The 12,983-nt window shown below is 52.9% G+C and overlaps 2 protein-coding genes across 5 annotated transcripts in view; one reads left to right on the top strand and one right to left on the bottom strand.

Annotated features, from left to right (window-relative positions):
• The window catches only part of ZC3H12B (zinc finger CCCH-type containing 12B), a 59,444-nt gene extending 52,287 nt beyond the window's left edge, over positions 1-7,157 (bottom strand). The window contains exons 1-3 of the mRNA XM_054839668.1: positions 6,239-7,157; positions 1,372-1,485; positions 406-580 (exon numbers count right to left, since the gene is read on the bottom strand). The gene's annotated coding sequence lies outside the window, so the exon portion shown is untranslated. The remainder of the gene's footprint in view (positions 1-405; positions 581-1,371; positions 1,486-6,238) is intronic.
• LOC129211890 (uncharacterized) lies at positions 2,606-11,795 on the top strand. 4 transcript variants are annotated; one of them, XR_008579002.1, is made up of 5 exons: positions 2,630-2,867; positions 6,843-7,109; positions 7,301-7,410; positions 8,954-9,122; positions 10,170-10,319. XR_008579002.1 is itself a non-coding variant. In XM_054839672.1 (4 exons), exons 2-4 carry the CDS (start codon positions 7,047-7,049, stop codon positions 8,926-8,928), a joined length of 750 nt encoding a protein of 249 aa, XP_054695647.1. In that variant the 5' UTR covers positions 2,606-2,867; positions 6,843-7,046; the 3' UTR covers positions 8,929-9,513. The 4 variants fall into 4 exon arrangements, 1 of the variants encoding a protein (XP_054695647.1); XR_008579001.1 differs by lacking the exon at positions 10,170-10,319 and adding an exon at positions 11,714-11,795 and having other exon boundaries at positions 2,631-2,867; XR_008579003.1 differs by lacking the exon at positions 10,170-10,319 and adding an exon at positions 11,714-11,795 and having other exon boundaries at positions 2,632-2,813.
• Positions 11,796-12,983: the final 1,188 nt, after the last annotated feature.

Raw genomic sequence — 12,983 nt, 5'->3', positions numbered from 1 at the left:
GTTCCTTAATCCTAACCCCAGCTGTAACATTACTTACAGTATTAGTCACAAATCTAAGGCACTGACTCATACCTTCCTAAGAACTAACCCTGAAATATTCCCTATAACTGACATCAGCTTCCATCATATTTTCCCGAGCTTAGCTTTCCTGCAATAAAATGAGCTCCCAAACCCCTGATCTTCCTAACTCTAATATTTAAGTGTAGCATTAAAAATCACCTAATATATTCTGGGGGCAGGGCAGGGGGGAGCAGGGAAGCACCGAAGCTTGTGCCAGCCTTAAATCCACTCCTTACAAATTTCTACTATAGTGCTCTTCAGCCTTTATTCTCACTAACCTTACTCTAACTTCCCTCTCTTCCCAGAAACCAGTAAAAAACCAAAAGATCAGTGATATCTACTTACTTGTAACCCACTAAAGATCTTCAGTGTCTTGCAGTACTTGAGTTTTTCTACTTATTTTGTGCCGCTAGTTCTTTGTTCTTTGCCATCCTTTAATTGGCACCATTTTCTATGTTTGTCACCAAGACAAAATTGTCCCGACTGCGTAACAGTAACTGAATCCAGTAGACCACAGTAGCTGTCACAAAGAGGAGGGAAGGAGAATATTGGAAATACAGCCGGTTTTTAGCTACAGTCAAAACTGTAATTTGTATAGACAGCTATTTTAAAGACTCATTTTCTGAATGGAAACAGAGCTTTAGTAGGGCTTTTTTTCCGTCTCCGATGCATACAAACTTCTATCACAGTATAGACATTACATGCATGTAATTAAAAGAGATGATTTCTCACATAGGTTTCCTCTAAGAGGTCTGCAGCATCTCAGTTCTGTTAGTTTGCTATTCTGATCAAGCAAACAGACTGAAGGTGCATTTCCAGTGGTTTAAGCTTCACAATTCCACTTAACATAAACATCATCAAATACGTAGGCTCATCGGTGATATAAACCTCCTTTAATTCAGCCAAATGCAAGTACAGTCATCTGTGTTGAAGCTCTGAGTAATGGACGAAAATTGCACATTTCTGTGTCCACTTTCCTGGAAAACTACTGCCCTCTGCATCCTTATTTCCATCTTTTTTCCCTTAGTTTATCCAAAGGGATCCCAAAATAGTCTCTGTTTTTCAGACAAATGTCATCATTCTTTGGTTTGTTTTCATTCATATTTGTAAGAGAATAATAAAAACTAAGAAGGTTGAATCAGTGAGCAAACTTGGTTCTGCTACAGCTCCAAGTAGCTTCTCGTGTTCTTTTGCTAAGTACTCCCTCTCAAACTTTCATACAGAAACACTTAACCCACATTTCTTTCAACACTTAACTGCCTAGAAGAGTGACAGCACTTAACTGATTTCCTGCTGGTTTAAACCTATTACCTTTTCGATATGTCTCCTATACTTGGATGCTTGCCTCAAAGAAAATGAGTGAAATGAACTACTGCATTACTGTCCAGCTGCTTCGCATCAAGTGTTCTCCTTTGGAGGATTACCCTGCAAAACAAAAACCCAAAAAGAATGTTGAGACCAATTAGGCTATCATACTTCAGAGCACTTTTCCAAAGCTTTAACTGTGAGCGATGCAGTAACCTCTCATTACACAAAGGTACACAATTCCATTACTGAAGCCTAAATAGTTTGCTTTAGGTTAACTGCTTGGTGGGTTCTGTTGTTCTTGGGTTTTGTTGTTGTTGTCATTGTTTGTTTTTAAAGCTTTACATGTGCTCCACGATCTGCTGGGCCAGAGCGCCAGATATCTATAGCTCCTTCTGCTCTTAGAATACCTCTGGTATTTAAAGTTGGTAATTGATAGTGCCCATTATCCCATCAGCTGGAGTAACACATTTCTCCTTCCCTGAGGATCTGCCTAAAACCCATGCTGTGTCCTTCAGCATGGCTGAGAGTTCCCGTAGCCCTTGAGTGTTCTCTTTGGCTTTTCCTGACTCTTTTAGTTTCTTAGGCTATTCTTTAGCTTGACATTTTATCTTCGTGTTCCCCTTAAGGATTTTGCAACATTATACCAGACAGGGCACATTTAGAGAGGTATATAGACAGAACGTTCTGAAAGATGGCTTGGAAGAAAAGGAGAGAGAAAAAACCCAACCAAACAAGCAAACATTACCTACGCATCCGCCCATCACCTTGTTCACTAAAAGATGCTGAAAATTCTTTTTTCTCCAATAGGAAAAAAAAAAAGGAATTGGGGGGGGGGAAGAGAATATGCCTTAGAAAGCCTTTCAGAAAGCAATGTTGCTATTAATAAAACCAAGCTGTTACGATTAGCACCAGGTAACTACATCGGGAGCTCGGGGGCAGGCTTTGGGGCCGGCGGGGGTGTTGAGGGCAGCAGCGGAGATGGGGCCCGCGGGCGCGCTGGGGCAGGTGCGGGGCTCAGAGCGTCTGGCGCGGGGCAGCGCCGAGTTCACCGCTACAACACGACCCTTGCCCTCCCCAACCCCATCACGGCCCAGCCGAGGGCCCCCCCGGTGGCACATCACCGACGCACCCCCTCACGGGCGCCCGCCGGCCTGTAGCGACGGTCGAGCAGCGCCCCCGCCCGCCAACGGCCGTCTCGCGCCCGCTCCCCCCTTGCGCGCGGGGAGTGGGCGGACCTTCCCAGCACGTCGCGGCGGAAGCGCGTCACCGGCCACCTCCCGCGCCTCGTCCCCACCGAGTGACCGGCGCAGGGCCTGTGGAAGCGGCCCGCGCCCCATACGGCCCTCCCCGAACGCGGCAGCCGCCCCGGGCACCCGGGGAAGCATTCCGAGCAACCGACTGCTGCCCTGAACCGCCAGAGGCATCGCGAGGTTAGACAGAGAGCTGTAAGTCAAACCCGTCTCCTCAAAAGCCACGGACTTTTTCATACAGTCACAAAGGTATTTAGTTATTCTTACTAGTGCCAGGGGAAATGGGGAAATTAATTACCCTCGTGGCTGTAGGCTTATGCCATTTTAAAACAAAAGGAATTGATAGACAGTCCCACCTGCCCACCCCCTCCAAAAGAAAATAACTGAAGGACATAGATACGCTTGGTAAAAGAATGGGAAAACAGAGGCATGCAGTGCACGGCGCTTGGAACACCTCATTTTTAAAGTCAGCAGAGAAGCTCCAAAGCAGATGACCTCCCCAACGGCGTACCTTCCTTGTGCCACAGTGTTGCCTGTATGCAAGCAGGCCGTCTCTCCTTGCTAAAATGGCATCTAATACCAGCAAGGACATGGTGAAAAATTTAGGAAACTACAGTATTTACCAGAAACGTTTCCAACACATTGAGAAAACCATTCAGGGTGAGGATCACAGAGCATGCAACTAGAATGAATGCTCTGCACAAATGCTTGAGCTGACCAGGGACTCTGGAGGCACAGCACATACATACTGACTGTGAAGCCTATTTACAAAGCATAAGTTCTTACGGTCTGACTGAACGTAATCACTGCTTGTGGAATACAATACAGCACAGAAATACTGAGCTTTGGGTGTAACCCTAGAGTAAGAGTGAAAGAAAAGAATGCATTAATAGAACAGAATCGTAGAATTGGTTTGGGTTGGAAGGGACCTCAAAGCCCACCTAGTTCCAACCCCCCTGCCGTGGGCAGGGACACCCTCCACTAGCCGAGGTTGCCCAAAGCCCCATCCAACCTGGCCTTGAACACTGCCAGGGAGGGGGCATCCACAGCTTCTCTGGGCAACCTGTGCCAGTGCCTCACCACCTTCATAGTAAATAATTTCTTCCCAGTATCTAATCTAAATCTTCTCTCTTTAAAGCCATTACCCCTTCTCCCATCACTACATGCCCTTGTAAACAGTCCCTCTACAGCTTTCCTGTAGTCCTCTTTAGGTACTGGAAGGCTGCTATAAGGTCTCCCCGGAGCCTTCTCTTCTCCAGGCTTAACAACCCCAACTCTCTCAGCCTGTCTTTCATAGGAGAGGTGCTCCAGCCTTTTGTGGCTCTCCTCTGGTCTTGCTCCAACAGGTCCATGTCCTTATGTTGGGGGCCCCCAAGGGCTGAACGCAGTATTCCAGGTGGGGTCTCACAAGAGCAGAGGGGGAGAATCACCTCCCTCAGCCTGCTGGTCACGCTGCTTTTGATGCAACCTGGTATACGGTTGGCTTTCTGGGCTGCAAGTGCACATTGTCGGGTGACGTTGAGCTTCTCATCCACCATCACCCTCAAGTTCTTCTCCTCAGGGCTGCTCTCAATCCATTCTCCGCCAGCCTGTAGTTGTGCTTGGGATTGTCCCAACCACGTGCAGGACCTTGCACTTGGCCTTGTTGAACTTCATGAAGTTCGCACAGGCCCACCTCTCGAGCCAGTCAGGGTCCCTCTGGATGGCATCCCTTCCCTCCAGCGTGTCGACTGCACCACACAGCTTGGTGTCATCTGCAAACTTGCTGAGGGTGCGCTCGATCTCATTGTCCGTGTCATCAACAGAGATCTTAAACAGCACCGGTCCCAATACTGACCCATGAGGAACGCCACTCGTCACTAGTCTCCACTTGGACATCGAGCCGTTGACCAAACTCTTTGAGTGCGACCATCCAGCCAATTCTTTATCCACCGAGCGGTCCATCTGTCAAATCCACGTCTCTGCAATTTAGAGACAAGGATGTCGTGCGGGACAGTGTCACATGCTTTGCACAAGTCCTGGTAGACGACATCAGTTGCTCTTCCCTTATCCATGAATGCCGCAACCCTGTCATAGAAGGCCATCAAATTCGTCAGGCACGATTTGCCTTTAGTGAAGCCATGTTGGCTGTCACCGATCACCTCCTTATTTTTCAAGTGCCTGAGCTTAGTTTCTAGAAGGATCTGCTCCATGATCTTGCGGGGCACTGAGGTGAGACCGACCAGCCTGTAGTTCCCCAGGTCTTCCTTTTTTCCCCTCCTTTTTTAAAAAATGGGGGTTATGTTTCCCCTTTTCCAGTCAGTGGGAACTTCACTGGACTGCCATGATTTCTCAAATATGATGGATAGTGGCTTAGCAACTTCATCCGCCAGTTCCCTCAGGTCCCATGGACTTGTGCACCTTCAGGTTCCTTAAATGGTCTTGAACCTGACCTTCTCCTACAGTGGGTGGTTCTTCATTCTCTCAGTCCCTGTCTTCGCCTTCTGCAACTTGGGTGGTGTGGCTAGAGCACTTGCTGGTGAAGACTGACATCCAAATTTCTGTCATGAGATATAACCTCCCCCATATCCCTCACTTCCAAAACAACCCTTACTGTGAATCTGTTTTCACCCATAGACAGCATATCTGTGACAAGGAATATTTTTTCCTAGTTGTTCTACAACTTGATGCAATAGCTTTGGCTATGAATGGTGATAATGCAATAAAAAAATAAAGTCATTTACAAATCATGAGTATCTTACTTGGTCGGGAATGACTTGCATTAGCACTGCACATCACTGTTTCGACATGAAATCTGAACACAGAAATATGTTGTAACAATGTTGAGAAAAGCTGACAAAATTTTAACTGAAAAGGTGACAAAATATTCCACTGATATCTATGGCACCAAATAATTTTCATTAGAAATGACAAAACTTGAAAAGGTGTTTTTTGCCCCCTGAGCCGTCCCCCTGGCCTGCCCCTGGGCCCCTCTTTTTCCCACACTGCTGTGATTTTCTTTGCTTGTCTTTACCTCTCCTCCTCCTCTTTTCTTCCGTCCTGCCCCCTCTTCCTCTCTCCCTTTCTGTCTCTTGTTCTACTCCTCCCTTTTCTTTTTCTCTCTATGCTTTTGTCCTGCTTCCCTCTATATTTTTTTCCTGTCTTCTCTGTCCTGCAGCCTTCACTGCTTTTTCCTTTTCCATCTCTTTGTCCTGATCTGCATCCATCTCTTCTTCCCACAGCTTCTCTGTCCTGTACCCTGGCGGTTTTTTCCTCTCTGCATCTGTATGTGCCGCTCCATGTCCCTGCCTTCCTATCTCTCTCCCTCCTTCCTTCTCTTTCTCTATCTCTTTGTCTTGCTCGCTGTTGCTGGTTGGGGTTTTTTGTTTTTTTGTTTTTTTTTTTTTCTCTTCATTCTGTATCTCACTGTTCCGCCTTCCTGTTCATCTCCTACTCTCTGTCCTTGTTTTTTCTCTCTGCTCCATCTGTCACTGCTCTGTCACTTTCGCTGGCTCTCTATCCCATAGGCTCCTTGTGCCTATTTTGCACTGTTCCGCTTTTTGTCTACCTGCCCCTCACCTGTTTTCTCTATCCCTCTGTCCTTTTCCTGCCTTTCCTTGTCCCTCTGGCCGCCTACCCACCTCTGTCAGGAAGCGTGGAAGGCTGCCTCCCGCGGCACGCCGGGAGTTGCAGTCTTGGGGCACGCGGCTGCTGGTCGGCCATATTGGCTCCCCGGAGCACGCCGGGAAGTGTAGTCTTACGGCACTCTAATGGCTGCCACGCGGCGCTTGCCAGTGCGTGCCGGGAGGCGTCGTTTTCGCGGACGTGGCTGCCGGACAGCCCGACTTGCTCTCGCAGGAGCGCGAGGTTGGGGTTTTTTTGCCGGTTTCGAGTGGTTTTCTGCAGGCTTCCAGCCGCTCCCGAGCAGCGGTGCGGCCGTGCTACGAGAGCGCGCGCGCGCGCGCGGTGAGGCGTTGCCCGGTGTCCCGAGACGAGCGCTACCGGTCGGACTCTCCGGAAGCCTGTCCGGCAGCCCCAGGCCGCCCCCGAGCCCTGGCGTGAAGGCGGCAAGCTGGCCCTCGCCTGTGCCGCTTTCTTCCTGAACGGGGGTGCTGGCGGCGGCGGCAGCGGCAGCAGCGCGGGGAAAGAGCGGCGTCTCCGGAAGCCCCTGCAGAAGGAGGAGGGTCTCCGGCCAGGGCCGACCTCCGGTAGTAACGGCCACTGCTTTTTCTTTCCCTCTCCCAGGCCGCGCTGAGGACGTGGTTGCCCGTCCCTCCCTTGGGGATGCCGTCGACTGCACCCGCCTCGCCTGTGCCTGGCCTGGCTCGCCTCGTGGCGTGGGGGCGAAAAGGGACAGGCGGCGGAGCGCTTACCGGCCGTGGACAGGAGCTGCCCTAAGGGAAGCTGGAATGGCCAGAGAAAGGTGAAGAAGAAGAAGAAGAAGAAGAGATGGAAGGCTCTCCGGCCGGCAGCTGCCTCCCGCTGCAGGCAAGAGAGCGCCTGCCTCGCCGGGTGAGGAAAGATCCCTCGTTGCGCTCCGCGGCAGGTCAGGCTGCCGACGGGCACCGCAGGGTCGCCACGCGTAATCCAAAGCACGGTGCGGCCGCGTACCGAGGGAGGCAGGGAGGGAGGCAGGGAGGCAGGCTACTCATCTAGGCAGGCTCGTCTCCTCGGAGCTGTAAGACACCCGTGTATTCTCTTAGGCGGAGGACAGCCGAGCGACCGGAGTGACAGCAAAGGAAAGGCGGAGAGCGGGAGAAAGAAGCGTCTGCGCTGGCAAGCTCTCCCGGCAGCGCCGAGAGCCAGAGCTGCGGTGAGTCCTGGGCCCGCGGGGCCCCATCGCCTCTCCTCTGCGTCGCGGGCCCTCCTCTGCCCCCCTCGCTTTCCCACCCCGCTGTGGGGTTTTTTGGTTTGCTTTCTGCTCCCCGCTATGTTCTTTTTCCATCTCGCTCTGACGGGCTGCCTGTCCCCACCTTTTTTAGGTCCTCGCTCTCTCTGCCCCGTAGCCCGTGGCTCTTGTTTCCTTCTCTCTCTCCCTGTCTCTCTGTCCGGCCCCCAGCCACTGTTTCTGCATTCCTCCCCCTCGGTCCTGTAGCCTGTCGGTATTTCTGCCATCTCTGGCTCTCTCTGTGCGGCTCCTCGTTCCTGTTGTTCGAGGTCTTCCTTCTCGGCTCCGTAGCGAGTCGTCGTGAGTCTCTCTCTTTCTCCGTCCCTCTTGAGCCTCTTCCCTGCCCCTCGTTTTGAAGGCCCGCCTCTCTGTCCCGGCACCCGTCGCTATGGTTCCTTTTTTCGGTCTGGCTCCGTCTCGCTCCCCGTCCCTGTTTTTCTAAAGTCTCCCCTCTCTGCCTCCTAGCCCGTCGGTACCTTTTTCTTTCCCCGTCGCGGTTCGTCTGGCTCCCTGTCCCTCTTTCTTTCTTCCTTCCTTCCTTCCTCCCTGTCTGCCCCGCAGCCCGTCCCTTCGTTCCTTTCTCCTTCCCTCTCTGTCCCTCTCCCGGTCCCCGGCATTAAACTCTGCTTCTCTGCCCGGTAGCTCGCCACCGTCTTACCTTTCCCCGTCTCTCTCTCTGTCCAGCTCCCTCTCTCGAATCTTCAATTCCTCCCTGTCGCTGCAGAAGCCTGTCGGGACTTTTTCCCCTGCCCGGCTTGCCTCTCCCTGTCTCGCGATTCCTCCCTCTCTGCCCTCTTAGCCGCGACCGTTTTTATATTCTCCGTCTCTCCCTCGGTCCGCCTCGAGATCCCGATTGTTTTTTAAAGCGACCGAATCGTCGAGGTTGGCAGAGACCTTTACGATTATCGGGTGGAACCGCGAACCTGGCGCTGGCAAGTCCCCCTCTGCCCCGCAGCCCGTCCCTTCCCTTCCGACGGCCTCTTTCTCCACCTCCCTCTGTCCGGCTCCCGGCCCCTCTTTTCCACTTCCGCCCTCTGTACCCTGTGGCTTTCCCCCTCTTCTTTCTCTCTCTGTCTCTGTTTGAGGAGGAGCAGCTGCCGCCCCAGCGTTCGCACCCCGTTCACGGTGTCGCGCGCACGCTTCTTCTCGGGCGCGCTTCCTCCTCCTCCTCCTCCTCCTTCGGGCTCGACCCGAGGCTTCCGGCAGCAGTCTCCGGGTGTCGGATTTTGTAAAATAATTAACGTAACTGAAAGGTGCAGCAGCGGGATCGGCCCGGGCGGGGCGCCTCCAAAGAGAGGGACCCCGAACAAAGAAATCCCGGGGCCGTTCCACGCTTGGGTCCCGGACACCCGCCCCTCGCGCGCTGTCCGCGCGTCCCTTAGTCCCGCGGTGACTTTTGGTCTGGGGTCTTCTACCGTCGTCTCGGATTCTTCTTCTGTATAGCTGTGGGCGGTGCGTTATTCCACAGGTGCCGCCGCGCCGATGCTCCGTACGTTCGCAGTAACGGGTAGAGCGGAAGGCTCTGTGGCCAGGGAAGAGCGGCACGGACACGTTCCTGCTCGCTCCGTTGCACCGGAATTTCGACGGCTGGGTTCGGCCGCTAAATTGATGGCGCTACCGGAAGAAATTTCAGAAAAGTGAGTACTGTGCTTGTCTTTAATCTTTTAAAGTAATTTTTCTACGGGCGCCCGGTCCGTGGCTTAGATATTTGGTTTGCGGCGAAACAGACCTGGAACGTGGCTCCAAGTAGCGTTCCGATTCGCTGAAATTCCCCGTAGTCAGAGAGCAAGAATGGTGAATGTTGCTTGGCGGTTTGAAATCTCAGGCTTTCTCTGAAAGCTGACCTGCCAGAATGAGCCGAAAGCAGGCCGAACGCCAATAGGGATGCCGCAGAAAAGGTCCTCTTCTTGACAGGAGAAGAGCTTGGCGAAACGTCAGCGCCGTTTCCCGTAGGGCCTCCGACGTACCGGTTCAGCAAGCGTGGGCTTTGTGCGATTCCCTCGGGGACGATGGCGAACAAACCTTGTACGGCAGAGAGCATCTTAGCTTACTTTCCATCTCCTGCTCGGTTACTTGCAGAATATTTAATTTGGCGTCGCACGGACCCAGAGGGACGGGTCCCCAACTCATGCTGGTAGGGCAACCCCAGTACCAGCCGGTAAAATCGGAAAAGAGTACGACGTTTTGAAACGTTTGCCTTGCGAGGAGAAGGGCCGTCTCTCGTTAGGCAACTGAATTCTGCGACCGATTTCCACGCCTCACGCGCGTGCGTGCGCGCACACGCGCCCCCCCACCCACCCCCCACCCCCAACAGGCAGGCTTTGAAGGAGGCAGTCCCTAAGGCAACGCGATCTAAAACGTGGAAGTTTTTTTTTCTATTTTTAATAGTTTCTTACGGATAGGAGGCTCGTGTGAGCGTTTAGCCTGTCCTGTCCTTAATTCTGAACCCACTGGCTGGTGCAGAAGGACGGTCGTGTGACAAAAACAGCATGAAATTTGTCCCTGTGCCGGCTGCGTCCCGTGGTAAAGGAGTACATCTGTTATTCCTGCGTGAAAGATGTTTGATGAGCGTACCGCATCGTCAGAGCTGCTCTTGGTCTGCCTGCAAGCCGTGGGTTATGATTTAGAAATACGTTCGCCTACCGTTCCTTAACTGTGTTGTTTTGGTTTTTATTTTTTCAAAGAAAGGGTGGCTTTTTCGTCGATCTCTTTGTGAGAGTATCAAATCAGGCGGCGGTAAATACGTAGAAGCAACTAGGCGTACTACGGCGTGTACCGGACAGCGTTGGCGTGCCGCTCTGCTAGCAGCGGAGAGCCAGATGAGGATGCCCGTGGTAAGTACTCGTTCTGCCTCCGGCTGAACGGAAAGATTCTCATGTTGAGGGTTCCTGGGCTTGTCTGTGTGATTAGCATTACTTTTTTTTTTTTTTTTTTTTTTAATATGAAACAGGGTCAGATAATTGTTGATGAGTGGGACTTTGCGTACTCCTTTAGGTAGTTTTTCGTACTGAACCTTAGATCGGTTACAAAACTTAATCTTTGTGCAGTTTACACGTTTTGTAGCAACTACAAAGACATTTATCCTGTAGGTAAGCTGAAAATAAAAATGCGGTTTCTCACCTGATTTTTCTTTCGGAGGAACGCTCGCCCCCAGCGGCTGGTTTTTTTTGCTAGTGTTGTCGGGGGGAAGGAACGGCGGCGCTTGCCTGGTTTCTTCCCCTAGCCAGGGACCTGAAACTTTGTTTTCCTCAGCTGTTTCACTAGAAATTTACAAGTGTCGGTGGTCAACAGTGGCAGAGAATTGGGTGGCGTTTTCAATTTCAAAGGGAAGGAACGTGTTGATGTTAATTCTGTTACCAAAAGCGAAGTACCAGCTGCTTCCTCTTTCTAGATCTTCTCTCCTTTCGCCGTCCTCCCCGAGGGGTAACGTGGCCACGCCGTATACCTTTTCTGCTCTGGTACCGTTCGTTTGATACGCAGGAGCGCTGTGAAATAAATAGAAGGGCTACGGACAGACATCTGCCATCGTTGCGGCTGCCTTAAATCGTGTATTTGTCCCTTTAGCCCGTCATTTCCTTTCCGCTCAGTTGAGTTACGTGCAGCGTCAGGTTCCGGTCGAGAGCGGCGCCGCCGAACAACGCTCTGGGAGCGTGCGCGGAGGAGGGCGACCGAGATGGCGAGAGGTCTCCGAGGCGAGACTTAGGGGGAGCGGCTGAGGTCACTTGGTTTGTTCAGCTTGGAGAAGGGAAGGCCGAGGGGTGACCTCATCGCAGTCTTACACCTTCCTCGAGGGGGACGGCGGAGGGGGAGGCGCTGACCTCCGCTCTCTCCGGTGACCGGCACTAGGACCCGAGGAAACGGGACGAAGCTGCGTCAGGGCAAGTTCAGACCGGACGTTGGGAAAAGGCTTTTCACTGAGAGGGCGGTCGGTCAGTCACGGAACAGGCTCCCCAGGGAAGCGGTCGCAGCCACCGAGCCTGTCAGGAGTTCAAGGAGCGTCTGAACGATGCTCTTAGTCGCACGGTTTAGTTTTAGGTAGTCCCGCGTGGAGCGGGGGCTTGGTCTCGGTGATCCGTATGGGTCCCTTCCAACTTGAGATACTCTATGATTCTGTGAAATCTTCTGGGTTAGAAACGACCTTATTGTAATAGAGAATTCGCTGAACGTGGCTTTGTGCAAGGACTGTCGTCTTAGAATATCTTTTTTTTTTTCTTCCCCCCCCCCCCAGATATGAGAAAAGCTCTGTCCAGAGATATGGAGACGAAATCAGTTGTACCTCACCCTGTGACACCGGAAGACATTGAGTAACTGTAAGCTGTGATGCTCAGTGAAATTACTAAGAGCGTTAAGTTTCCCGTGCCTTTGCTTTCACTCTCCCATTCTCTTGTCTTGCGGCACGTCGCATTTGTTGAGGCCGTGGAAGCGACACCGGGAGCGATGGGGTGTCAGAACCAGGTCCTCCTGCCTGTCGCTGGTTTTGCTTACCTTCGCCGTCTCTGTGTACCAGCCTGCATCTCTCTCTCTGTTCCTCAATCCCTGTCCTCTCTTCTCTGTTCTGCTTTGTTTCACTGCGTATGTCCCGTTCCCTGTCCCACCTTTAGCCTTCCTTCCTTCTTCCTCGCCTTTTTCTTTGTCCTGTTGTCCTGCTCCCCGACCCTGTTTCTCGCTCCATCTGACCGTCCTTTTCCTGGCACCTTTGTGTCTCTGCTCCTTGCCCCCGTCTTTCTCTCCCCTCTGCCCAGTCCTCGTCTCCCTCTTTTGTCTCTCTGTCCCTCTGTCCTCCTTCTGCCTCTGCCCCTCTGTCCTGCTCCCTGCCCCTCTTGTTCTCACTCTGCCCCAGCGTCCCGCTCCCCGGTCCTCTTTCCCTCTGTTGCTCTCTCCTTTTATCTCTCCTTCTCCCTGCTCCCCAGCTCGGTTCTCTCACGCTCCCGCTTCCTTTTTTTATTCTCTGTTGCTCTGTCCTGCTCCCCGTGCCGCTGTCCCTCGCCGTACCTCTCGGTCCGGCTCCCTGCCCTTATTCTCTTTTCCTCCCTCGCCGTGGCGCTGCCCGCCCAGGGTCGTTTCTGCCTCTCTGTCCCGCTCCCCGTCCTGGTTTGTCGGTCGCCGTCCCGCTGCCTCTCTTCCTGCCGCTTCTTCCTCCCTCTCTGTCAGGCTCCCTGTCCCCGTCCTTCACTCGCCGTCCCTTTGCTTGCCTCGTGCTTTCTCGCTCGCCGCCGCCGCCCCCCCCATCCAGCTGGCTGCCCCTTTTCTCCTCTCTTCTAGCGTCCTGCAGCTGGCTCCTCGGTTTTGGCGGCAGCCTGCACATAGCAGCCCAGCTCTCCAGCAGCCTGACGGACCGACCGTGTGTCTGTTCCACGCCGGACTGGCGAGCGTGGCTCTGGGTAGGACAGCCGAGGTGCCCCAGGGCCGGGCCCCGAGCCCCGGTGCGGAGTCTCTCCCGGGACCGGCTCTGTGTGTGACTGAATAAACGCTTGCGGTCTCTTTTGCCGTGCCGGCTG

Source organism: Grus americana, chromosome 12 (assembly GCF_028858705.1).
Source record: "Grus americana isolate bGruAme1 chromosome 12, bGruAme1.mat, whole genome shotgun sequence".
Classification (NCBI taxonomy): Eukaryota; Metazoa; Chordata; class Aves; order Gruiformes; family Gruidae; genus Grus; species Grus americana.
Note: the sequence above shows the minus strand (reverse complement) of the source record. Positions and strands in the feature narration are given on the sequence as shown.

Coding starts and splice junctions, on each gene's coding strand:
- LOC129211890 (XM_054839672.1), top strand. CDS start 7,047: ATGGAAGGCTCTCCGGCCGGCAGCTGCCTCCCGCTGCAGGCAAGAGAG. Junction 7,110..7,300: donor GAGAGCGCCTGCCTCGCCGG/GTGAGGAAAGAT, acceptor GTATTCTCTTAG/GCGGAGGACAGCCGAGCGAC. Junction 7,411..8,351: donor CGCCGAGAGCCAGAGCTGCG/GTGAGTCCTGGG, acceptor TGTTTTTTAAAG/CGACCGAATCGTCGAGGTTG.